A 24,716-nucleotide genomic window follows, 5' to 3' on the forward strand; every position below is an offset into this window, starting at 1 on the left:
CCCACGCGTACCACTGTCCTCGGGGAAGGGCACTCACGTAAATCCTACGTGACCTTGTACGTATTCCTGTTCTCGGATTAAGAAGAACACATGGTTGCAAATAGTCTAGTAAGTACCATAATGGGAAACCCCCATTAGTAAAGATAAACGTGGGAATTCCCCACTAGTAATATTTATATACAAGGCAATGGGAAACCCCCACCATTAGTACATACATGCATGGGAAGCCCCCAACTTGATGAACATACTCATTACTATTACGAACTTATTTTCTGTGAACTCGCTCAACTAGTTGTTGACTCTCTGCTGCATGCCTTGCAGGACCTTAGGTATCATATGGAGCTTGCACAAGGAGGAGCGGGTCGTTGTGGAGCACAGATCATGAACACTATGTTTAACGTTTCGAATATTCGAACTTATGATTTACTTTGGGTTTACATTATTATGCTTCCGCTATTGATACTATGTTTGGTATAGAACATCAATTATATTGAATTGGGTTTTACGAACTATCTTAATTATATTATGCTATGTTCAATATGATTGATGGCTTGATCCTGGTCACGTCACGCCTCCAAGCGGTGGTACTCCGCGTGTGGATTTTGGGGGTGTGACATGTTCAACATGAAGCTTACGTTGATTTTCCACATGCTTTTTAATTAATTTTTACACAAACATTTGATTCCCAATCCACACCACAAACAACCAATTAATGACGATGGTGTACGCGTTCCACTGGCACCGATGGAAACCGACCGGTGTCACTGCAGTAGTCATAAATCATATGGTTTGCGCGCACCCAAATCAACTGGTGGCTTTGATGCAAATTTTAATTCTGACAACACTGGTTGCTCCCACCAACCACCGCTGTTGGCACATCGCTTTGCATTATCGGAACCTGCAGTCGTCACGGGACACTCGCACCTGTCTATTTCAAACGACCGGTGTCACTATAGTAGTCATAAATCATATGGTTTGCTCGCACCCAAATCAATTGGTGGCTTTGATGCACAATTTACTCGGACAACACTGGTTGATCCCACCAACCACCGCTGTTGGCACATCGCTTTGCATTATCGGAATCTGCAGTTGTCATGGGACAATCGCATCCCTTGTGTGGCCCAGTCGTCCGCGTTCCAAATCGAGCTGTAAACACCCATTTGCTTGGTAAGTGTAGCGTAATATAACACTTGACTAATATTGTGCTTCAAGATTTATACACAAAGTGTGTTTGTGTTTGTGTGTGTGTTTTGGATAAGAAACTTACACAACTTGACGCTGGTTCCATAGAATAGAGTAAGTATGGAAGTCCTTTGTTGGGTCAAACAACAGGTTCAACCTCTGTTCCCTATTACCCTGCATATACCAAACAAACTTGCGATTAGTTTATGCACAGCTATTCATAATCATTTTATCATTAAATAAGGATACCTGAACAAATGTCTCGCACGACCAATAGTTTCCCTTGACGCATTTGCAGGCAAGTGGCTCAGCTTAAAACACAAATTTATAGTATTAACATGTAAATCATTACAACTTTTAAGAACAATATGACCCAAACCCTGACGCGAACTTAAATTCTAAAAAAATACAGGTAATGACCAGAACGGTTGTGCACAGCTTAGACATGTTAATCGACAATCACCTTAAACAGACCATTTTCAAAATAGGTACAAAAGGTAATTAACGCAAGGGACGGCAATTCTTGACGCTACCCGAACATGAAAATGACTGATTTTAGCTCGACTAACACGACCCGTTTCAAACAGCTCATTTCATAATGTGGACGCATTAGTGGCATAACGTCTCTCCATTGTTTATCCAGCGCAGAAAACTATCTGAATATTCCTCATGAACATCAAATTCTAGGTTATCATCCGTTGCAATAGTAAGTTTGTTGCCGCTCCCACTGCCCTAATATACAAACACCGCATTACAGCTCATAGAGAAAGAAAAAAAACGTCATTAACAATATTAACTTGGAGTTGTCAAGTTAAATGATTATCCTAAACTGACCTTGATACTGGATTCGCTGGTGGATGGAGTCGTCTCTTCTACAATTTCGTTGGTAGCCTTCTCTGAGGAGTATTTGAAGGATGATCTGCAAAATAAAGAAAAAGGTTATTAATAACTTGCATATCTTAACATGAGTGAAAACTGAAATCTTTTTTGATGTGTCACCAGGAAGAAGGATCACGAATTCTTTTTTAGGTGGCTTGAAAAAGAAATCGATGTCGTCATTGATATCTTCTAGTAGTGGAATGCTTAGCTTCACCATCATGGCCATGGATCCTTGAGGTTTTGTCGGGCACATTAAGCAAGGAATATCTTTTATTTTGTTCGCACAAACCGTTAAGATTGTATATTATCAAGTAAACCTTTCATTATTTTTTCATCCCTTTGGTTGTTGTTTTTACGTATCAGCCTCCTACAGATTCTAATTTTGACCTAGGAGTACATGTCGCGCCTTTTAAAACCATGAGTAGATACGTAAAGGCGATTATATAACTTTTTTATACATCTCGGTTGTCAATGTGTCATCTTACCACTCGCCAAATGAATTCCGCACATCCCAATGAGGCAATGACTTGGGTCAAGCATGCCCATAACCTGAGAACAGAAAAAAAATTCCATGTAAAACCACATAACTACCATAGATACATGCATTGACACTTCAAACATTATATCAAAAATAATCATCCTTGATCAAAAATCCATTCTACAAACAATCACTCTGATCTATCAAATAACACAAATAAAGTTAACTGTATATCGTAATCCTGAGCTCGTTTGAGTTGGTATTCTTTTGGGCTTCAAGTGGAACACACCCGCACCATTGTCCACCACGTATCGAAGGTTTCTTTTTTTCTAGTTTTTCCACAATGAAGCCCACTTTTGGTTAATAGTTTTCGTAACGGGTCAGCTAAAAGTTTTGATATTGGCTGGGATGCTGAAATAAGTAATGACTGTAATTACTGAATTCAAACAAAGAAAAAACATTGCAATCTTATCTCAAACGAAGAAATCCAACAATATCCGTAAGCAGAAACTTCTTTCTTCATCTGGAGTAAAATGCATTAACAATATTTAAAATTAAATGAAAATATATATGTTAACACTATTTGTGGTTAGTAGATATGATATTAATACTACGAACCACTTTATAATCCATATAAAAAAATAAAACAAAAATGCAATCAATATTGAAGTATGAGGTTTTACCAAAGAAATTACCAGCATGTACCCTCCTTGTAGTTGGATCAAGTGTTGCAAACAACCAGCAACTCAGAAAGAACATCAGCCCATGTTACATGTTAACTGATTTAAAAGTGTAATCTTTCCAACATTCGTGTATCCAACCTATATAAATAAAGGTACGTCAAGCGATTGAATATACAGGTAAAAAAACAAGAAAAAGATATCGAGTCAGTTTTTTATTCCTACAGTTGACACAACTAGCACATGTGCTGAATGATGCCTTGTCCAATATTGTTCCCGTCTTAATTCTTTGGCACCTGATAGATATTGGCACAGAATGTTAGGCAATAGGTTTTTTAACCTTTTCTTTTTATTTTGCTCCTACATTCATTTTGATGATCAAAAAATGGTATTGCCTTTCAATCATCTCATGTCTAAATTGACTTCTCTTTTGTGACAAAATGCATAACTATTATTTAGTGATGAGATGCTTACCACCACGGGACATCCCCAACAACAAGCATCATGTCTCATTCATTGTCCTCATACACTAAAGTAAATGAATAACTGAAGGGCTGCTGCCAAGCCTTCTAGAAGAATCTGTCACCTCTGCCTTGCCTGGGAATCGCCATCTTGTGGCCGAGTTGATTGTAGGAGATGGTCAATGTCATATACATCAAGTAGTACACAATGGTCGTCTTCAATCGTGATTCTAGCTGCAGGCCGGTTCCCGTTCCCTGTTTTAAAACACGTCGATAGTCAATTGTGAAAATAACAAAGACAACTTGGTAGATGTATAAACAATATGCAATAGGATTCAAATAGAAGGCACAGACAATTGAAACTGAAGAAAGAAGAAAACACCATGATGATCATACCTGAGCCCATTAGAAATAAATTGCTTTTTTATCCAGTACTCATCTCTATTGATATCGACTGATGAACCCAGTACTCATCTCATATATGGCAGCGAGAAACCCTAAAACACAAAGCGAGATAACCCTAAAACACAAAAAGCATTAGCTGAACGGTGAATGGGTCAAAAAAGTTTATCAGGTCTAAAGGGTTGAGAGCCACTCCAATTCTATTTTTAGTGCATACACTTGAAATCATATTTCATTTTGTTAAAGTATATAAATTTTATTGTAAAAATAGTGTTATGGGATTTAGTAAACCATTCTTTACTTGAATAAAAAATGAACACAAAAGGTGATTCGAGGATCATCCCAACCCAATACAGCCCGTCTCAAAACAGAACCTGTTTTGACCCGTTATCCAACCCAAGCATCTAGCCAAAGCAATAGTTTCAAAACAAATTTTGCCTTCAAAAGGTACAGTAACTGAAGTTTTTGTTGCTAGCTGAGAACTAATAGTTTGTGGGACTATATCTTCAACTCGTCTAAGATATCTTCTAGATTAAAGGAGTAACATCAGAGTAAGCGAATACCCTACAAACGCCCAACATTGTACATTTAGGCATCAATTATCATACAACATTAAAAGAGTAAAGTTACCAGGTTTACTACATTCTGCACAATACTGAAGTAAAGTTACTATATGCAAAGAACATAACGCCTGAAACCAAGCAACACCATAGAAACAGCTGACAAGCAATACACAGCCTGCAAAACACAGTTTGGTTAGGTCAAATGGGTTATCTTTTATCTTAGAAATTGATTGAACGGGGCAGGACAAAAGTAACACATGAGCTCAGATGACGTAGCCATTTTCTTTTATAAACAAGGAAATTCTAATTCAATCCCCATGTAGTGTAATATCAATCTTTTTTTTCATGCGATGATGATAGTGCCGACATAATCGTCCTGTTGGTAACCCTTTAATTAATCAGAAAGCAAGAAAACAACCCACAAACCAATATATTTCTATGTTTCGTGTGGAAACCTAACAAAGATGTCATAAAAAAATAAAAAAAACACATAAATACATCAAATTCTGACAAAATCGAGTTCTGTATCAAAATCCCACAAATAAAAGGCTTTATGGATGCATTTAATAAAGGCAAGCACGAATTAAGAAAAAGCACCAGGCTTCTTTTTCTTTGGTTTTCTAACAAAACCACTGATTTCTTTTTAGCCTTTTTAATAATAAATAAACTAACCAGCAAATGAAATAAATGTAGGAACTAGGTTCACTTTTTATTAAAAAATATTACAAAATAAATAATAAATAATAAATAATAAATAATAACGAGACTCTCGTTATTTGTGGGAAATTCAACTAGTACAATACCGGTTACAAAAACTAAATAAACGAATATAAAATACAATGTAATTGTACCAATTTTGATTCAAGCAAGCGACTTTGGAAACTTCAACCACACCTTCCAGATCGAAACTCCACTGCAAGACAAGCAAAATTGTTGACGGTTTTCGGTTGAGGCACGTGTTCAACACGCTTCCCTTAAGACAGATTCCGCGCCTCCTCTCAGACGGTTCTCTCTCCCAGGGTACAACAACCGAAGCAGTAGTTGTACTGCCGGAGATGGCTCTCACGCCCGAGATATTAAATCTTGTAATTAACAAGACAATTAATCAGGTTTTAATCTCTAGTTAATGGACTTAAGTGGTTAGTCAAAACGATCATATAAATCATGACACGAATTAAATGGTTTGAAACAACTAGTTTGACTCGGTCCAACTAGATCTTTTATTACTGTTGCAAACCTGCGCGCATGCTAGAACTGTTCCGCCAGTCAGTGTGCCACGCTTCAAGGATCTCATGCCACTACGCATAACAGGACGCCACCTAGTCATGCGCCATCCAAACTCGTGTGCCATTTGTTCGCCATGGCCAATGACGTGCGCCATGCGCCTAAGAAGCTTGCGCCGCATCGTCATGCTACATGCCATGGCATCCGCCTACGCCACCCAAGGGTGCGCCCTAAGCGGACCCGCCATGTATCTGACCACGTGCTCATGGGCAAAAATACAAAAGCGGTGTGCGAAGTTCAAAGCGCACTGCATAGGGCCTATAACCCCCGACACGCGCGCATATGTGCACGAGTGCAAGGAGTGCTCCTCCTTATAAATTACTTTAAGTTTTGTCATCCCATCTATGTGGGACAAGTTGACAAAACTAATCCATTTTATTCATCTTTGTTTGTTCCAAACATACAACTTCAAGCTTCGATATCTCATTCATCTTAGCTCTATTTGGACATAGTTTGAACACAAACCATAAATAAATATTTATACAACACATATATAAATATTGTTGATGTCCAAAATATTTAGTGAAAAACTCATTTTCACTAAAATTTCCAACAATCCCCCACATGAATGGAGATCGATTAAAACACACAAAATTCCCTGATGAAACCTCGACAGTCGAGTATTGCAGGATAGGTAGGTTTTGCCTTTGAACCTTCCTTTGTGAAGCATACTTAGCCTACTAGGGTTTTGTAGATGTGATGTCCTTGAACAACCCCCCATTTGTGTAAGCGACTATATACATTCACACAATACTTTCCCTAGCCGGGCCATCCCCTCACTATCGTGTCCTATTAAGGTCCTGGAACACTTGCCTGGTTCTGCGAGAGCTCTAGGATTGTGCACCCCACAATGCCATTCGAAGCGACCCTACTTCTCTCTCACATAGGTGTTTCCTTTGAATCATTAAAAGCATTATGGCTTTATATGATTTCCACAAATCAATTAGCCATATATTATGCTTAGCCTCACAACAATGTCACTGAATATTATAGGAATGGACTAGGACGTATTTAAACACCCTTTTTTATAGTTTTAGGGGGATATATGAACATACACACTAGCTTATATATAAATATATATATTAGCTATGCCCCCACAGTGACTACCCTTCGGTTTGAACCTAGATCTTGGGATCTCCAGTCAACTAGGTTAGGTTTCCCTCATGTCCCTTTTCCATGGGCTTTAGTCTTATTCCACAACTTGATCTCTTATCAACCCACTGGTTGTTGGATCCAAAATTATTTGTTGACTTCGCTAAGTCAACAACAATAATTTTCAGTTTAGATCAGTTGTTCTAACGTGTTCTTGACTCGCTAGTCACCTTTGCCTTTTAGTCGATTCATAAGACTTATAACTTGTGATCTCAACCTGGATCCAGTTATGTACCTTGTCTTTAGAATGACATGAAACTCAATTCATGGCTAGACACGTTTTCACCATGCCTTTGGTGTGTCATGACTGACATCTTACTAGATTGAATCTAACCAATTGGCATTCGAGTCCAATCTACTCGATTGACTCCATATAACCATTGTGTACTCCACTTGGTTATGCGTTTGCAATATATGCAAGTCACCCCCCCCACATTTAAGTGTAATTGGATAGCATCCAAATGGGGCGATGAAAGGTTTTCCCTTTCATTTCGAGTTTGAGAAAACTTCTCAACTACCATTTCCACATTCAAACGCAAGTCACCCCCACATTTAAGTGTAGTTGGATAACATCCAAATGGGGTGATGAAAGGTTCTCCCTTTCATTTCGAGTTTGAGAAAACTTCTCAACTACCATTTCCACATACCCTAAAGGGTTTGTTTCTTAAATGACCTTCCTCCCCCCACATTGCTTGCATTTTAATGAAGTTATATTTATAGTTTTGTTTAGCACAAAATTCGTTCTTGTGTCATCACATATTTTGAATGTTTAATATTAATTTAATCTCCATCGAGCATATAAATTAACAAGTATTAGTCTAGCATGCTTTAGACCACAATACTCTAGCATGTGAACAGAAGATGCATCATTCTGATTCTTCACAGCCTTAAGAGATAACGCACTATCTCTTCCGAACATTCGTTTCTTAGTTTAGACACAAGAATGAAATTTTATTTCAGCATTCCAAAACCATCGGTTTTAGGAAGGCCTCAAAACCATAGTTAACTTCATCCATTAAGATCATAACTCATTTGCCTTTTATCTCCAAGGCTTCATCATTGACTTCCTAAAGACAAACATAAGTCTTAATCCAAGTCACTTTGATGAAATTCTTTGTATAAAATCACTTGAGTCTTGAGATGTAGTCAATTCGATTAACTCTCAACCAAATCATTCACGTATGCCTATAGTGATATATACATTTACGTTGTTGTTTCATTAATACCATGTATTGGGATACTCTCCCAAATTGAGGACCAAGCCTCCACATAGTTTAAACAACATTGATGGTGGTAGAAGCATCTACAAGTCCATCACTATTATAAATTTCCATTAATAAATTTTCTAAATTTATTAAAACATTTACAATAATAACATATATTTCTTTCATATGTTATGTTCTTTGAAAACTTGCATGTGCATTTCCATGTTGATGCTCTCAACATTAGATGACATATCTCGTTTTCGTGTATTCCATCTCAAACCATACACCACGTTTCTCACGACGCCGTTATGCATTTGATGTTTGATTTGTGACTTATTACAAAAGTCATGATCACAATCCGCTCGTTGTTTTTGTGTAAATTACTTTTTACACTTTGTATCAAAATGTGTATCCTTTTGACAACTTATTAGTAGTCCAAAACAACGGATACACCAATGATATCTAAACATCAAAAGCCAAAGTGTTATTATCTTCAACACTTTTTACCGAAATAAACGCAATTATTCCGTTCGGTGTCATGTTTTGAGGTACTCCCTCATCTTGGAACTCTAAACTTAAATAATCACAAGTTGTCCAAAGTATAAAGTTGTTTACAATTAACTACTCACAAGTAGTTAAGCAACTTATTATGTCTATAACAACATCGAGTTGTTTTTCACAAAATAGTCTCTCCAAGACTATTATATGGTTCAAGACATTATACTTCTCGTGGAAGTATCGAATCACTTATACTTCGCAAAGACATGTCTTATTCGTCCAAACATTTCTTGTTTTTACAAGTGTTTTAATATTAAACTATATATTTATGTTTTGATTACAAATTAAGACAATAAACCTTATAATAGTTTAATAAATAAAACAATTTCAAACTCGCTCGTTTGAAAATAAAACGAATACAGATCGTTTTAATAAATGGTTTATCATATTCGAACCATTTCTAACCGCTGTTAGATAATAACGATTATCAATGGTTAAAAAGAGTGGTTTGTATGATAACCAATTCTAATATGCTAATTAGAATTTAAATGTTGAACAAACATTCAAAATATTCGGTTTTTATAAAGTAAACCGGTTCTAACGCGCTCGTTAGAAATAAAACGAATACAATTATTCACTTTTGGTTTAAATGAACGTTTTCTAACACGCTCGTTAGAAATGAACACAAATCTTTTCTAACACGCTCGTTAGAAAAATATATAAAACGATTACAAATCATTTTAATTAGTTTATTATAGTTAACCCGGTTCTAACCCGCTTGTTAGAAATAAACAATTGACAAAGTCGTTAAATCGTTTCTAACACGCTCGTTAGAAAATAAACAACTATCAAACTCTTTAAATCGTTTCTAACACGCTCTCTAGAAATAATCGATTACAAAACTTGTTTCGAAGTTTATAAAAAAAAATATAAACTATTTCTAATACGCTCATTATAAACAAATAAAAATCGTTTAAACATAAAAATCCGTTTCTAACTCGCTCGTTAGAAATTTAAAAGTTTAGACGAAACCGTTACAAAGTTTATTATCCAAAATAATTGTCTCCAACACGCTCGTCGATAATTATTTGAAATAATAATATTTTCTAACATGCTCGTTAGAAAATTTAAACGTATATTTTCTAGCATGCTCGTTAGAAAATCTAATCGTTTTTTTAATAAGTTAGTTTTACACAATCATGGTATCTAACACGCTCATTAGATATAAAAGATGATATTAAAACTTATCATTCTATACAATTCTAACACACTCGTTAAAGATAAAAAGTTTTAATGTCGTTATTCTTTCAACAAATTTCTAACATGCTCGTTAGAAAATATTAAAACTAGTTATTTTATAAAATAATTATTTTCTAATATGCTAATTAGAAAATAAATACATTTTAATACTTTTAAAACCAAGATTAATATGTCAATTATGGTTACTAAAAGCTTATTATTAAGAAATTAAACGTTACAAAAACATTTGTAATGGGTTACAAAATAAAGTTTTCTAATACGCTCATTAGAAAATTTAGTATTTCAAAAACCTATTGAAATACATATTATTTTGTATATGGTTCGGTTTTATCTAAACACAAACAAAAACCATGAACTCCAAAACTTGAATCAAAACGTTCGTTTTTTGTAACACGGTTTTCGGATTAAAGATTGTACTCCAATCATAAAATTAATCCGACTCGTTTGTACTACATATATATTTCCCCAAAAAATATTTACAAGATTTTAACAAAATCCATTTAAATATTTTAACTTTCGTGAACCTAACTCCTCGTAGAGAAGGGATTTAAGATTGTAGCAATAATCTTCACGAAAGTCTGTTTTAAGATTGTAGGAACTAGGTTCACTTTTTATTAAAAATATTACAAAATAATAATAAATAATAAATAATAAATAATAAATAATAATAAGACTCTCGTTATTTGTGGGAAATTCGACTAGTACAATACTGGTTACAAAAACTAAATAAACGAATATAAAATACAATGTAATTGTACCAATTTTGATTCAAGCAAGCGACTTTGGAAACTTCAACCGCACCTTCCAGATCAAAACTCCGCTGCAAGACAAGCAAAATTGTTGACGGTTTTGGTTGAGGCACGTGTTCAACACGCTTCCCTTAAAACAGATTCCGCTCCTCCTCTCAGACGGTTCTCTCTCCCAGGGTACAACAACCGAAGCAGTAGTTGTACTGCCGGAGATGGCTCTCACGCCCGAGATTACACCGGGTATAATTTGGTGTTATGGAAAAAGATGAAGTTGATAAAAGGAAAATTTAGAGAGTGCTCCTCTCTAAAATTTCATGGAACAAAAGGACCTCTTTTGTGTGTATATCTCTCTTCTCCAAGATTATGAACTACCATGTTCCTATATACACACATCAAGATTAATATCATTTAATCTTGTAGTAAAACAAGACATTCAATTGTAATAAACAAGATATTAAATCTTGTAATTAACAAGACAATTAATCAGGTTTTAATCTCTAATTAATGGACTTAAGTGGTTAGTCAAAACGATCATATAAATCATGACACGAATTAAATGGTTTGAAACAACTAGTTTGACTCGGTCCAACTAGATCTTTTATTACTGTTGCAAACCTGCGCGCATGCTAGAACTGTTCCGCCAGTCAGTGTGCCACGCTTCAAGGATCCCATGCCACTACGCATAACAGGACGCCACCTGGTCATGCGCCATCCAAACTCGTGTGCCATTTGTAGTCTTCGCCATGGCCAATGACGTGCGCCATGCGCCTAAGAAGCTTGCGCCGCATCATCATGCTACATGCCATGGCATCCGCCTACGCCACCCAAGGGTGCGCCATAAGCGGACCTGCCATGTATCTGACCACGCGCTCATGGGCAAAAATACAAAAGCGGTGTGCGAAGTTCAAAGCGCACTACATAGGGCCTATAGCCCCCGACACGCGCGCATATGTGCACGAGTACAAGGACTGCTCCTCCTTATAAACCAATTTAAGTTTTGTCATCCCACCTATGTGGGACAAGTTGACAAAACTAATCCATTTTATTCATCTTTGTTTGTTCGAAACATACAATTTCAAGCTTTGATATCTCATTCATCTTAGCTCTATTTGGACATAGTTTGAACACAAAACATAAATAATTATTTATACAACACATATATAAATATTATTTATGTCCAAAATATTTAGTGAAAAACTCATTTTCACTAAAATTTCCAACAATAAAAACAATATAAATAATCCCTATGAAAAGCTTCAACCTGGTATGACTATAGATTTAGGGTTTTCATGAAAAACATATGATTAAAAGCAATTTGAGCTAGATATGGTAATTAATCAAAAAATCAACTAACAGAAACTATATTTTACTTACTTTTTACCTGTTTATACATTATTATTAAGATGAAGCATGAGCAGAGGAAGTGGACGATGAGAATCTTGTTGGTTTACAGCCCTTCTCTTTCTGTAATTTATCCATCACACCAGATGATTCAATCTTTATCTCTGAAATCAAGAAACCCTAAAAAGTATCTAGAACCAAGAAAAAAAAGAGAGATGAAAAAAACCTAGGTAAAGAATACTCGCATGAAGATCTGTGCTGAAAACCTGTTTTAAGCATCAAACTTCAAAGAGATACAAGGAACCTACGTCTAGGGCTCTGTCGCTCGGTTCTGCTCTTCATGCGTCTGCATGAGGGAAGGTGTCTAGAACGGTGGTCGGCCCTCCTCCATAGCAGTGACTTATGGTGGATCGCGAAGAGAGATCAAATCCAAATACAAATCCAGATCTAGATCTTTGACGGACAGTGAGAGAGATTGTGTGTGTTTTAAAGTTTGAATTGAGGTAGGGATGAAGCTGGGAGTGATGATTATGCTCTGTAAATGAAAATGAAAAGAAGAGAAAAGAGGGGTGTATGGGGAATTGTGAGTGAGCGGGAATTCAAATATTAAAGAAAATTTTGGCCACCCAAAAATTGAGTGACCAAAAGGGTATTATCGGAACTTTTGATATTCATGTGCTTAAAAGGCTTGTACATTATGCATTAACGGTGTTTTAAGGAAATTTTAATGAATTTAAGAAGTCCTTTGGATATGCTTATTAATATAGTATAGAAGTGTGTGTGTATATATATATATATATATATATATATATATATATATATATATATATATATATATATATTGCCAGACAGAAAACCCTTAAATTCTTAGGAAACTCTGGAAACTCAAATCTCCCCCCATTTTTACCCAACCTCCAGACATTTTTTTTTGAAAAAAATAACACATGTAATATACACGTTTTAAAGTGTTTTGGGCCAAAAAAAACAAAAAAGCGCCGAAGGGATTTTTTTTTTAAAAAATAAACAAATTTCAGCAATGTTCGGTTGCCTAACATGTGTTTGACAAAAATGCTGAAATTTGTTTTTTTTTTTTTTTAAAAACCCTTCGGCGCTTTTTTGATTTTTTTGGCCCAAAACTCTTAAAAACATGTATATTACATGTGTTATTTTTTTCAAAAAAAAAAAAAAGTCGGGAGCTTTGAGTTTTCCGGGTTTCATTAAATATTTAGGGTTTTCTATTTAGCCCAACCATATATATATATATATATATATATATATATATATATATATATATATATATATATATATATATATAGGGGGAGGTTCATTTGAGAAGAAAATTAAATTGAGAAGAAAAAGAACAAAGGGTAATATTAAATAGTTTTTCTCTCATCTTATTTATTATTATTTTTGACTAATTAATTAGTCATAAAAACTATCACCCTCCACACTAAAATTTTTGCCTAAACACATCAAAATTTATCCTACATGTTTTTTAAATTTATCCTACACATACTGAAATTTATCTTACACAACTTGTAATTCATCCTACACATCTCATAATTTATCCTACACTTTAAATTAATTTTTTTCTTCTTTGAAAAGATATATATTTTTGAAAATAAGTTACAAATTTAATTTAGTTAGCTATTAAAAAAGAAGACTAACAATTAATGATCTATCTAATTTTACCCATATACCCTTACACCCATATTAAATACAAAAATTAAATGAAGTAAAATGAAACATTCTTATTGGTTGAAGTTTGTTCTTTTTTATTCTTACAATAAATTTCTTCTCATTTGAACCCTCCACTATATATATATGACGTGATGTCGTGGGTCACGCAAATTTAATCCCTAAACAACTGTAGTTAGCGGTAGTAGGGTATCGAACTCAGGGAGTATGTGGAAAATGTGTTGATTGTGTAGCTTTGTATTTATACTAAAATCAAACTAAATTGCTGAAAATTAAAATTCAAGATTGTGGAATATTGTTTTGGAAAACTAAATTAAAAACTAATTCAAATCAAAGTAGGTTGTAAACAATCAGGAGAGAACAATGATCATCCTAGGTTTCAGTTTCGTTAAACAATTGTGTGCAATTTCACTAGAAAGAGTTACATAGACATAACTCGTGTATGTGTGATTGAAGTGATAAAAGGGAACAAAGTACTCGGATTAGATAATGCGAGGTTGTTTCCCGATGACCTATTAACCAATAACCAACCCTAACCCTTCCCGTGATATCTCGGTTGCCAACGGCACCAAGAACGTACGATCAAGACTAGAAATTGTGATATAGATTAACGCGCTACAAACAATCAAACATACACCATGACATTCAAGCAACGCAAGATATCATTCTAGAAATGCAGAAATTTAACACACAAAAGTCTTAGAAACATTCACCTAGGATGATCACCGAAGAGTTTAGCCGGACATGGCTCGGTGAATCATCATCAACATTAATATAGTGTTCATACGAATTAAAAACACAAACCGAATGTTTAGAATCGTTCACAAACCAAGCAAGTACTCCAAATTCGCTCCCAAAGTCTCCAAGAACCGTCAATGATGAGATAATACCAAAAGACACCCAAAAAACGAGTATATGGCAGCAGTTACATTTTTCACGTTCAGGCACCACCGTAAATTACGGCTCCACCGTAATTTACGGTGGTCATCAAAGTGTTACGGTGGTTTGAGCCTGTTTTACGGTGCAGCAGAAATGGGAAAATGGGTCACCGTAAATTACGGTGGTACCGTAATTTACGGTACCAAGCTGCCTTCACTTCTTTGTTTTGTCTTGTGTTCTTCTCTCGACCCGTTTTCCACCAAAGCATCCATAAGCTGCCTTTTATCCATCTCTTATCTCCTAATTCGCACCTGAAACATAAGCATCGTAGTTATCTAATTCAAGGTAATTACGCGGTTAAATGGAGGATTATTTCATATCTTAACATGCTTAAGGGTTGTCCCAAGGACCACCCGTCACATCCCCACACTTAACCGTTGCTTGTCCCAAGCAACTCATCAATATAGTTTCAAGACAAATGATCAAATCAGCCAAACAAATCATGCAATTTCTTTACCAACCCCCTTTTTAATGCCCCAAGCAATACACCCCTCACAATTTCTCTCCTCTCGGCTACAAGTGGAAACTAGCAAAGATAAGCTAGACACACACTAGGCAAACGGGTGGTTGCACAATCATAAGCTTGTACCTGAATCAACTATACTCCTATAACGGGTCAAACACGAATGCAAATCAAAGGGGCTTAAAGGTTGTAACGTGGCTAGGTGTATGGGTAGGAAATGGAATATATATGAGTAGCGAAAATTCAACCCGGTCTTTTTATTACAACTACCAAAACAACTAACAAAGACATACTACTATATACAAGACAATGAAACCTTCTTTTTTTTTTTCTTTTCTTTCTCAATTTTTTCTTTTCATTGTTTTCTCTTTTTTTTTTCTTTTTTTTTCTTTTTTTTTTTTTTTTTGACATTCATAATACATTAACCATAACTATTTCAAACTCATAAACTACTAATTATATCACTAATGCTATAAGACCGGGTCAAATTTGGGTACATTTTTAAGTAAGTAGCTAGGGGAAACAAATGATAGGCTTTAGGCACAAAATTGGGCAACTAAATGACCAAACCCCCACCCCTCACAATACCAAGCTCATATATATAATTTATGAGGTCCAACCCCCCAAATCCCACACTCACTCACACAACCGACGAGGCTACCTAATGCCCTTATCCTTTCTACATTCATGTCTACAAGGATTCAAATTGCATTCAAGCACAAGTTCTAACGCACCCCCACCCGTAGCCACTCTCATTAAAGATTATTTATATACATGTGTGGCTACAACTCTCACCAAGAATGAAAAGGGTAATAAGGGTTGCCGGTGCATTGACTTGGGGATAAATTAGGGCGACAAGATTTCATATTGTTTTGCTTGGCTTAAAATTTTTTCAAAAATCTTTGAAAAATTCCCCCCATCCCCACACTTGGGATACATTGTCCCCAATGTATGGCTTTGGGAGGATTTGATCACATCCTCAATCAACATCCGCAAAAAGCTTTTATCTCAAACCCCAAATTTCTTTTTGTATTTTTTTCTTTTTATATATATATATTTTTTTTTTTTTCATTTTTGAACACAACACCACCAACCAACCAAACCCTACAATCAATCATATGATCAATTACCACCCATCCTCCCACCATAATCAACATAAACCAACAAATATATACAAACTATACAAGAGGGAGAATACCACCTGATCAATAATAACGCGGTCCTGGGGGCCCAAAAATGGACGACATCATATCGCTCCATTCTCCAAACCCGAACGATCCGCTACTGCTTCCCTCTTGTTGTTGTGGTCCCTCTTGCCTTCTTGGATCAAGCCACTGAGAATGGTGGAGTTGTGGAGTCGGATACGAAACGCTGCCATCATATGGTGGCAATGAGGCATAATCCACATGTTGTGGATCCTCAACCACCGGCCTCCCAGCATGCCAATCCGCATGCATCCGCCTCATCTGATCATCGTGATATCGGTTATTCATTTCCACCTCCTGCGAGTATGCGTGAGTCCGGTGCCATGATTCATTGCGGTCGAGGCTATGTTTAAGTGCCCGCTCAATACTAGCGCTATTCCGCGTGCCTTGATCAAATAACGACCTCTCCGGACCCGACCAAGTATCAAAGATGGCCGCCGGCGGGCGTTGGCTCGCGATCACCTCCTGCATTGAACCACTATAAGCCCACCCCGGCTCATATGGTTGCTGCGCATAGTCGTAAAATGTGCCACCATGACCACCATGAAAAACCCCAAAACCAACATTTGCACCACCCGTTGGCTCGTCTGCGTAATCATCATCCCCACTCGGAACTAACTCTACATCACTCTCAGGTTCATCCGGTTCTCCCGGCATCAATTCCCTTGCACCTAATTTCAACGCCCTCCACCGTTGACCCTCCGATTTCAGCTTGTGATAACGTTCAGACGAGGTGTATGTCCAAACGTTTCCCAACCTATCCAAAGTAAAAGGCATGTGCCTTTTCGTTAAACCCCGGTCTTCTGATGTGAGTGCCTTTTGTTGCTTCATTAAACCCGTTATGATGCGACAGTACGGGACAATGTCTCTCCCGTATTTGTTCCGACATATCCACAAATGATGCATAATCAGGTAGCGGATTGGAAAGCGTGGAGATCCATGCATCAATGAATACAAAACAGGTATTTCTGGAAACCTCACCTGATCTTTATCCCCTCTCCTTGGGATGACATTAAGTAAACAGATCGTATGTATGAGCTTGGCTTCTATCTTCAGATTTTTTCGGTATAACACGCCACCATACTTACCGGGCAAAAACAAATCAGCCAACATACTGTTCCATGTCACGTGCTTCTCGGGTTTGAGCAACAAGTCATCAAGCGTGGGAATCATGTATTCCCTAGCTGGAAGACTATCATATTTTCCCAACTTCTTCAAAGTATCAAATGACATTTCAACTGGTACCCCATGTACCGTCCCAATCAACTTCATTTGTGATGGCCTATAGAAGTTTTCACACTTAAGTGTTGCCATCCACTCCTGAATTTCGGTCATAAACAAGTTGCTCTTATCCTTATCCCAACACTTTAGTGCTCCTTCCCAACCCAAAGCACGGAACTTGTCATACACCCCGAACTGACCCAGCTGAGGCTCATCAACCTCTCTTTCACAGATGAACGCGGCTGCTTTATTCTTTAACTTGTTCATGCAATCGTTATACAAAGTTGGCTGCCAAATTTCGGGTTGGTCATCCAATGACCCCGAATTCCACACTGGTTTATCTCTTGGGTCTAACTGCATCTCTTCTTCTTCCTCGCTTTCGCTTTCACTAACCCTACCAAGATATTGCCTCTTCTTCGATGGCTGCTCCTTCTCCTTGCCTTTGCCTCTTGACGAGGATGAACTTGAACCAGGCTTTTCCTTAGTCTTTGCCATTTCCTACACACATGAAGAAACAACAAAACAACACAAAAGTTAGCATTCTCTCCACAAGTCATCCCCACACTTGCTTGTTGCCATGGTTGTAGATTTTAGTGAACCCAAAATGTATCAAGAATTTTCAAAAATTGGGCATGATGTCTCTACAATGTAGAACATCCCAAAAGTTCACTACATCAACCAACATTCCTACATCTACAACCATCAATCGTGTTCAATAACAATTTCATACTCATATCCTAGCAACAAGCAAGCGGGCAAGAACATATAACCTAAATCACCTTATTTTTCACAATGCATCTTCATAATATAGTAGATTAAGTGTTCATACCTTGTTTCAAGATGAGAGGATGCTTGTGAAACTAAAAATCCCAAAAATCCCCAAATTATCTCAACCTAGGGTTTCAAACTTCGACCCCAAAACCACGTTTTCTCTGAAATTCCTCCTCACAATCACGAAGCTCGTGAAAATTTAGTCAATTTAGACCAAAACTCCACTTGATTTGGGCAAGTATTGAGGATTTGATGAAGAGAAGAAGGTGGAAGAAGACTATGGAGTTTGTGGGTTCTTTGGAGAAGAAGAGGTGAAAAGGTGAGAAGAGAATGAGTGGTTAGGGTATAATGCACGTGACAGGCTTTTTGTTTTCGTTTTTATTATTATTTTTTTTTTTATATATATACACACGGACTGAACCGACGGAACCAATTCGCTGCGTACCGTAATTTACGGTCTCACCGTAAATTACGGTGAGACCTGAATGCCAAATATCTACCGTAGTTCAGACTGTTTCTACCGTAAACCCCACCCATTTTTTTCACCACCGTAAATTACGGTATTACCGTAATTTACGGTAAACACTGGACTTCAATTTGTACCGTAAAACAGGAGGTTTTTACCATAAATCCCAAAAAATTGTTAACTTCCACCGTAAATTACGGCTCCACCGTAATTTACGGTGGACACTGGGCATCTCCATTTTTGATAAAACTTGAAATTTATGAACCAAATTTTTTAGATTTTTAAATTTTTCGATTTTTTATGTTTTTTTTTTTTTTTTTTTTTTAAACTTGGAAAATCACCCTACCCCCTCAAAAATCCTGTGTTGTCCTCAACACGATGTAAGAGCAATTCGCGACCCGAACTTCCCCACACTTGTTTCGAACACGTACTTCGAGGAACTATGGCAATTATGCAACTATACAAAAAAACAAAACAAAACTACTATGTACACTATCACCAAACCTGGGCCTCTTACGATTGTTCCTCCTCAACCGGGCGTAGGATGTAGCCCGCTTTGTCAAGCTCCAAGTTGTTGATGTCATTGCCATCCAAATACGGCTTTAACCGGTGACCGTTCACCGTTTGTTGTTTCAATGTTCGCTCGTCTTGAATGTCAACATCTCCGAACCTTCCCACTCGTCGGACAACATAAGGGCCCATCCACTTGCTCTTGAGTTTCCCCGCGAACATTTTCAACCTTGAATTGTATAACCACACTTTTTGACCCACTTCAAAGTTCTTCTTCTTTATCTTCGCATCATGAACCTTTTTCAGTTTGTCTTTGTATGCGGATGCACACTCATACGCTTGGTCCCTTATCTCTTCAATTTCATTCAGTTGAAGCTTCCTCGCCCGACCCGCTTCATCATAGTCCGCATTCACTGTTTTAATTGCCCAATATGCCCTATGTGCCAACTCCATAGGCAAATGACATCCTTTCCCGTAAACCATTCGATACGGAGTGGTATCAAGTGGGGTTTTGAAAGCCGTGCGATACGCCCACAATGCGTCATCAAGCTTGGTTGACCAATCTTTCCTATCCGTTCTAACCGTCTTCATTAGAATTTCTTTGATTTGGCGGTTAGATACCTCCACTTGACCACTCGTTTGTGGGTGGTACGGTGTAGCCACACGATGATTCACACTATATCTCTTCAACAACTTTCCAAAATTGAAATTTTTGAAATGTGAACCACCATCACTTATTATCACCCGAGGTACACCGAAACGAGAAAAAATGTTGGATTGCACAAACTTACATACAACGGAATGATCGTTGGTCCTTGTGGCAATAGCTTCAATCCATTTCGACACATAATCAACCGCAACCAATATGTATAAAAACCCATTTGAGTTTGGGAAAGGACCCATGAAGTCTATTCCCCAAACATCAAATACCTCCACTACCAAAATTGGTTGCAACGGCATTTCATCACGTTTCGAAATGCTTCCCATTCTTTGACAATTGATGCAATTTCGGGCATACTCACGAGCATCCTTGAAAATCGTGGGCCAATAAAACCCACTCGATAACACCCGATAGCATGTCTTATTCCCACTAAAATGGCCCCCACATGCGGATGAATGAGCATGGGTCAATATCTCTAAAACTTCAGTTTCGGGAACACATCTTCTTATCACTTGATCAGCCCCAATTTTGAACAAGTCGGGTTCGTCCCATATATATTGCTTCACTTGACTAGAAAACTGTTGTCGTCTCTTCTTAGTCCAATGGTTTGGAATCGCACCCTTGGCCAAATAGTTAACATAATGAGCATACCAAGGGGCCACATAAGTAGAAACGGCCAACAATTGTTCATCGGGGAACCGTTCATTGATTTCACTTGCATCATCTACACCTTCCAACGGGATTCGGGACAAATGATCCGCGACAACATTCTCACATCCCTTCTTGTCTCGGATCTCTAGATCAAATTCTTGCAACAATAAAACCCACCGAATCAAACGCGGCTTCGCATCCTTTTTCTCCATTAAATACCGAACCGCACTATGATCGGAATAAACTACTACCTTGCTTCCCCAAATATACGAGCGAAACTTATCCAAAGCGTACACCACCGCTAATAATTCTTTCTCGGTTGTGGTGTAATTAAGTTGCGCTTCGGATAAAGTTTTGCTTGCATAGTAGATAACCACCGGCTTCTTGTCAACCCGTTGACCCAAAACTGCACCAATAGTGGTATCGCTGGCATCACACATTATCTCGAACGGCTTTGACCAATCAGGTGGTTGCAAGATAGGCGCCTTGACCAAATGTTCCTTCAAAACAGTAAACGCTTGCATACATTCATTAGTAAAGTCAAACGGGACATCTTTTAATAACAAATTGCATAAGGGTTTGGTGATAACACTAAAACCCTTAATGAAACGTCGATAAAAACCCGCGTGTCCCAAGAATGACCGTACACCCTTAACATTTTTAGGAGGTGGCAATGATGAAATTACCCGTATCTTTGCCTTATCCACCTCCATCCCCCTTTCCGAAATCACGTGTCCCAACACAATGCCCTCTTGCACCATGAAGTGACTTTTCTCCCAACTTAGCACCAAATTTTTCTCAACACACCTTTTTAAAACCTTTTCCAATTCGTTGAGACAAGCATCAAAAGTGGTGCCAAAAATGGAAAAATCATCCATGAACACTTCAAGCGACTCTCCAACCATGTCCGAGAAAATACTCATCATACATCGTTGAAAAGTTGCCGGAGCATTACACAACCCAAACGGCATTCGCCTAAAGGCAAAAGTGCCGTATGGGCATGTGAAGGTGGTCTTGTGTTGGTCATCCGGGTGTATGGCAATTTGATTATAACCCGAATACCCATCTAAGAAGCAATAATATTTTTGACCCGACAATTTTTCAATAATTTGGTCAATAAAAGGTAGCGGGAAATGGTCCTTAGAAGTGGCGGCATTCAGTTTTCTGTAATCAATACACACCCGCCATCCGGTAACCGGTCGGGTGGCAATTTGTTCACCACTTTCGTCCTTGACTACTTGAATGCCGGCCTTCTTAGGCACAACTTGGGTGGGACTCACCCAAGCACTATCCGAAATCGGATAGATGATTCCCGCATCCAACCATTTAATTACCTCCTTTTTTACTACCTCCCTTAGGTTCGGGTTCAACCGCCTTTGAGCTTCTCGTGTCGGTTTGGCATCTTCGGTTGTGATAATCTTGTGCATGACGATGGATGGACTAATTCCTTTAAGATCGGCAATCGTCCATCCAATAGCACCCTTGTTCGCTTTTAACACCTCCATCAAGGCTTGCTCTTGTGCCACTTCCAAATTAGAGGCAATAATGACCGGCAAAGTGTCATTATCCCCTAAAAATACATACTTCAAGTGGCCCGGCAAGTCCTTGAGCTCTAACTTTGGTGGTTCCTCCAACGATGGTTTTGTACCCGAATCGATTTCCGCCGGTAGACCCTCGAATTGATGGGTCCATGGTGGTCTACCTTCTTTCATCGCCATCACATCTTGTGCCTCCTCTTCAACCCGTAGTGCATAAGCATGTACCTGTTCAGAAAAGTCACACAGGCAAATATCCAAACCATCCTCCTCATACTCATGCGGGTTGCATCCATCTACTATGTCTGCCATAAAACACTCATCAACACCATTAGCATTAGAATTGTTAGTGAAAACATTCAAACGCATTTTTCGATTTCCGAATGCCATATCAACCGTACCAAATCTACAGTCGATAATAGCATGTGCGGTGCTTAAAAATGGCCGACCCAAAATTATGTTCTGTTGTTGTTTAGGGTCCGCCGATGAGTAGTCCAAAACCAAAAAGTCCACCGGGTAGTAAAACTCATCAATTTTAACAATAACATTTTGAACCATACCCCGGGGCAACTTATGAGACAAATCGGCCAAAACGACCGTTGTCTCTACCCTTGCTAATGGACCAAAGTCATATTGGTCGTATAATCCCCCCGGTAAAATGCTAACTCCGGCTCCAAGATCTAGCAACGCCTTAGCCATTTGAAAATTACCAACTTGTACATTAATCAATGGCGTGCCCGGATCTTGGAGCTTAGGAGGAAGCTCCCCATTCAACACCGCACTCACTTGCCCGGTCAAATCTACCCGCTTAGGCACTTTTTTCTTGTTTTGCCTCTTTTGTGTGCATAATTCTTTTAAAAATTTTGCATAAGCGGGAACTTGTTTTATTGCATCAAGAAGTGGGAGATTTATTTTAACTTGTTTGAACACATCCCACATTTCCTCTTTTTGAGGACCCCTTGACACAATAACATTTTTCTTTCCCGGGTCAAGTAAAGCCGATGGGAATGGAACTTCACTCGGTTCACCCTCTATTTTTTCATTCTTTTCATTTTTACTTTTTTCACTTTCACCCAACCCCGGTTTTTTAATAGTTGTTTCTTGTGGTTTAACCGGTGCAAGTTCATCATCACTTTCCATTCCCGTGATGTCCTCAACCACCCCCTCGACCAATTCGGGTGACACATTGGCCTTAAACTCTTTCCCACTTCTTAACACACTAACATGGTTAATATTAACATTACCTCGTGACGAACCATGTGAAGGGTTTACCTTTGTATCGCTTGGAAGTTGACCCTTACCTTTCTTTAGTTCCGCCACATCGGTTGCTAATTGCCCCATTTGAGTCGTTAGTGACTGAATGCTTTTATCGCGAACCTCATCTTTTTGCATCCGCACTTCATCAAGTTGATTCCGCTTTTGCATTTCCAATTGCATGCTTTTAAGCATCTCCATCACCTCATTTCCACCCGAAGATCCCCTTTGATCTTGACCCGTTTGGTATTGTTTTTGATACCCTTGATTATTTCCGCCCCGGTACCCACCTTGGTTATTATAAGATGGCCGTGAACCAAAATTACCTTGGCTACCTTGAAAATTTGGGTTCGCTTGATTTGACGGGTTCCCATATCTAAAGTTCGGGTGATTCCTCAACCCGGGGTGGTAGGTATTAGAATTCATGTTGTTGTAGTTCCTACCACCTCCTCCTTGGCCTTGACCTTGGATCGCATGAACTTCCTCATATTGCCCTTCCAACATTCCTTGGCAATTTTCAGCCGCGTGACCTATTTCATTACACAAAGCACACACATCATAAATTTGATTAGTAGTTTGAACATTACCTTCATCTATGGCATGCACTTGTGGTCGGTTAGTTGTCGGTCGGGCTCTCCTCGAAGCTTGGGCTTTCCTTTTTGATGTAGTTGCCATACTTTCCAAAAACTCCCAATCTTCATTCTCATAATTCGTTCCAAACGTCCCTCCGGTGATAGACATTAAATCACGCGCGTCTTCGGCACTCAACCCCTCATGAAAAGCGTTCATTAACTCCCATAACTCAATCCCATGATGAGGGCAGTTTTTAATCATCATGTTAAAACGCTCGAACGCCTCATGGAACATCTCACCGTGTTGTTGTTGAAAGCTTCTCAACCCCTTCCGCGCATCATTAGTCTTTTGGTCGGTGTAGAATTCATCCAAAAAGGTTTGTTGCATCTCCCCCCATGTATAAATTGATGCTGAAGGTAATGTATAGAACCATTTCTTAGCTTTCTCTTCCAACGAAAACTGAAATAAGACTAACTTGACTTCATCGGCCGAAAAACCTTGACTCCCAAAAGTGTTACAAATTGAGTCATAGGCCTCTAGATGAAAGTACGGCTCCTCCGTTGCTAACCCTTTATACTTCGGTAAACTTTGCAACGAGTTCGTTCTTACTTCAAAAGTTCTCCCTTGGTTGTTGT

General features: G+C 38.0%; 1 protein-coding gene, 1 long non-coding RNA gene and 1 other non-coding gene across 22 annotated transcripts; 1 reads left to right on the forward strand and 2 right to left on the reverse strand.

The window, feature by feature from the left end:
• Nucleotides 1–561: 561 nt before the first annotated feature.
• Nucleotides 562–12,461, reverse strand: LOC110884603. Of its 20 annotated transcripts, none has more exons than XR_004868656.1 (13): nt 12,401–12,461; nt 12,175–12,298; nt 4,903–5,021; nt 4,725–4,820; nt 4,077–4,646; nt 3,694–3,935; nt 3,445–3,515; nt 3,235–3,360; nt 2,182–3,062; nt 2,017–2,101; nt 1,432–1,914; nt 1,268–1,356; nt 565–1,146 (listed from the first exon to the last, which is right to left on the reverse strand). It is a non-coding gene; the product is annotated as an uncharacterized LOC110884603 (long non-coding RNA). The 20 variants fall into 20 exon arrangements; XR_004868655.1 differs by having other exon boundaries at nt 4,713–4,820; XR_004868665.1 differs by having other exon boundaries at nt 562–1,146; nt 2,182–2,292; nt 2,547–3,062; nt 4,077–5,021.
• Nucleotides 12,462–15,989: 3,528 nt separating this feature from the next.
• Nucleotides 15,990–18,736, reverse strand: LOC110881163. Its single transcript, XM_022129517.2, has 2 exons — nt 18,490–18,736; nt 15,990–18,158 (listed from the first exon to the last, which is right to left on the reverse strand). Exon 2 carries the CDS (start codon nt 18,153–18,155, stop codon nt 16,440–16,442), a length of 1,716 nt encoding a protein of 571 aa, XP_021985209.2. The 5' UTR covers nt 18,156–18,158; nt 18,490–18,736; the 3' UTR covers nt 15,990–16,439.
• Nucleotides 18,737–24,313: 5,577 nt separating this feature from the next.
• Nucleotides 24,314–24,419, forward strand: LOC118483591. Its single transcript, XR_004870879.1, has one exon. It is a non-coding gene; the product is annotated as a small nucleolar RNA R71 (small nucleolar RNA).
• The last annotated feature ends 297 nt before the right edge of the window (nt 24,420–24,716 follow it).

Source organism: Helianthus annuus, chromosome 10 (assembly GCF_002127325.2).
Source record: "Helianthus annuus cultivar XRQ/B chromosome 10, HanXRQr2.0-SUNRISE, whole genome shotgun sequence".
NCBI classification, from domain to species: domain Eukaryota; kingdom Viridiplantae; phylum Streptophyta; class Magnoliopsida; order Asterales; family Asteraceae; genus Helianthus; species Helianthus annuus.

Bases quoted from the DNA above. Each gene is read 5' to 3' on its own strand.
- LOC110881163 (XM_022129517.2), bottom strand. From the start codon at position 18,155: ATGGCAAAGACTAAGGAAAAGCCTGGTTCAAGTTCATCCTCGTCAAGA.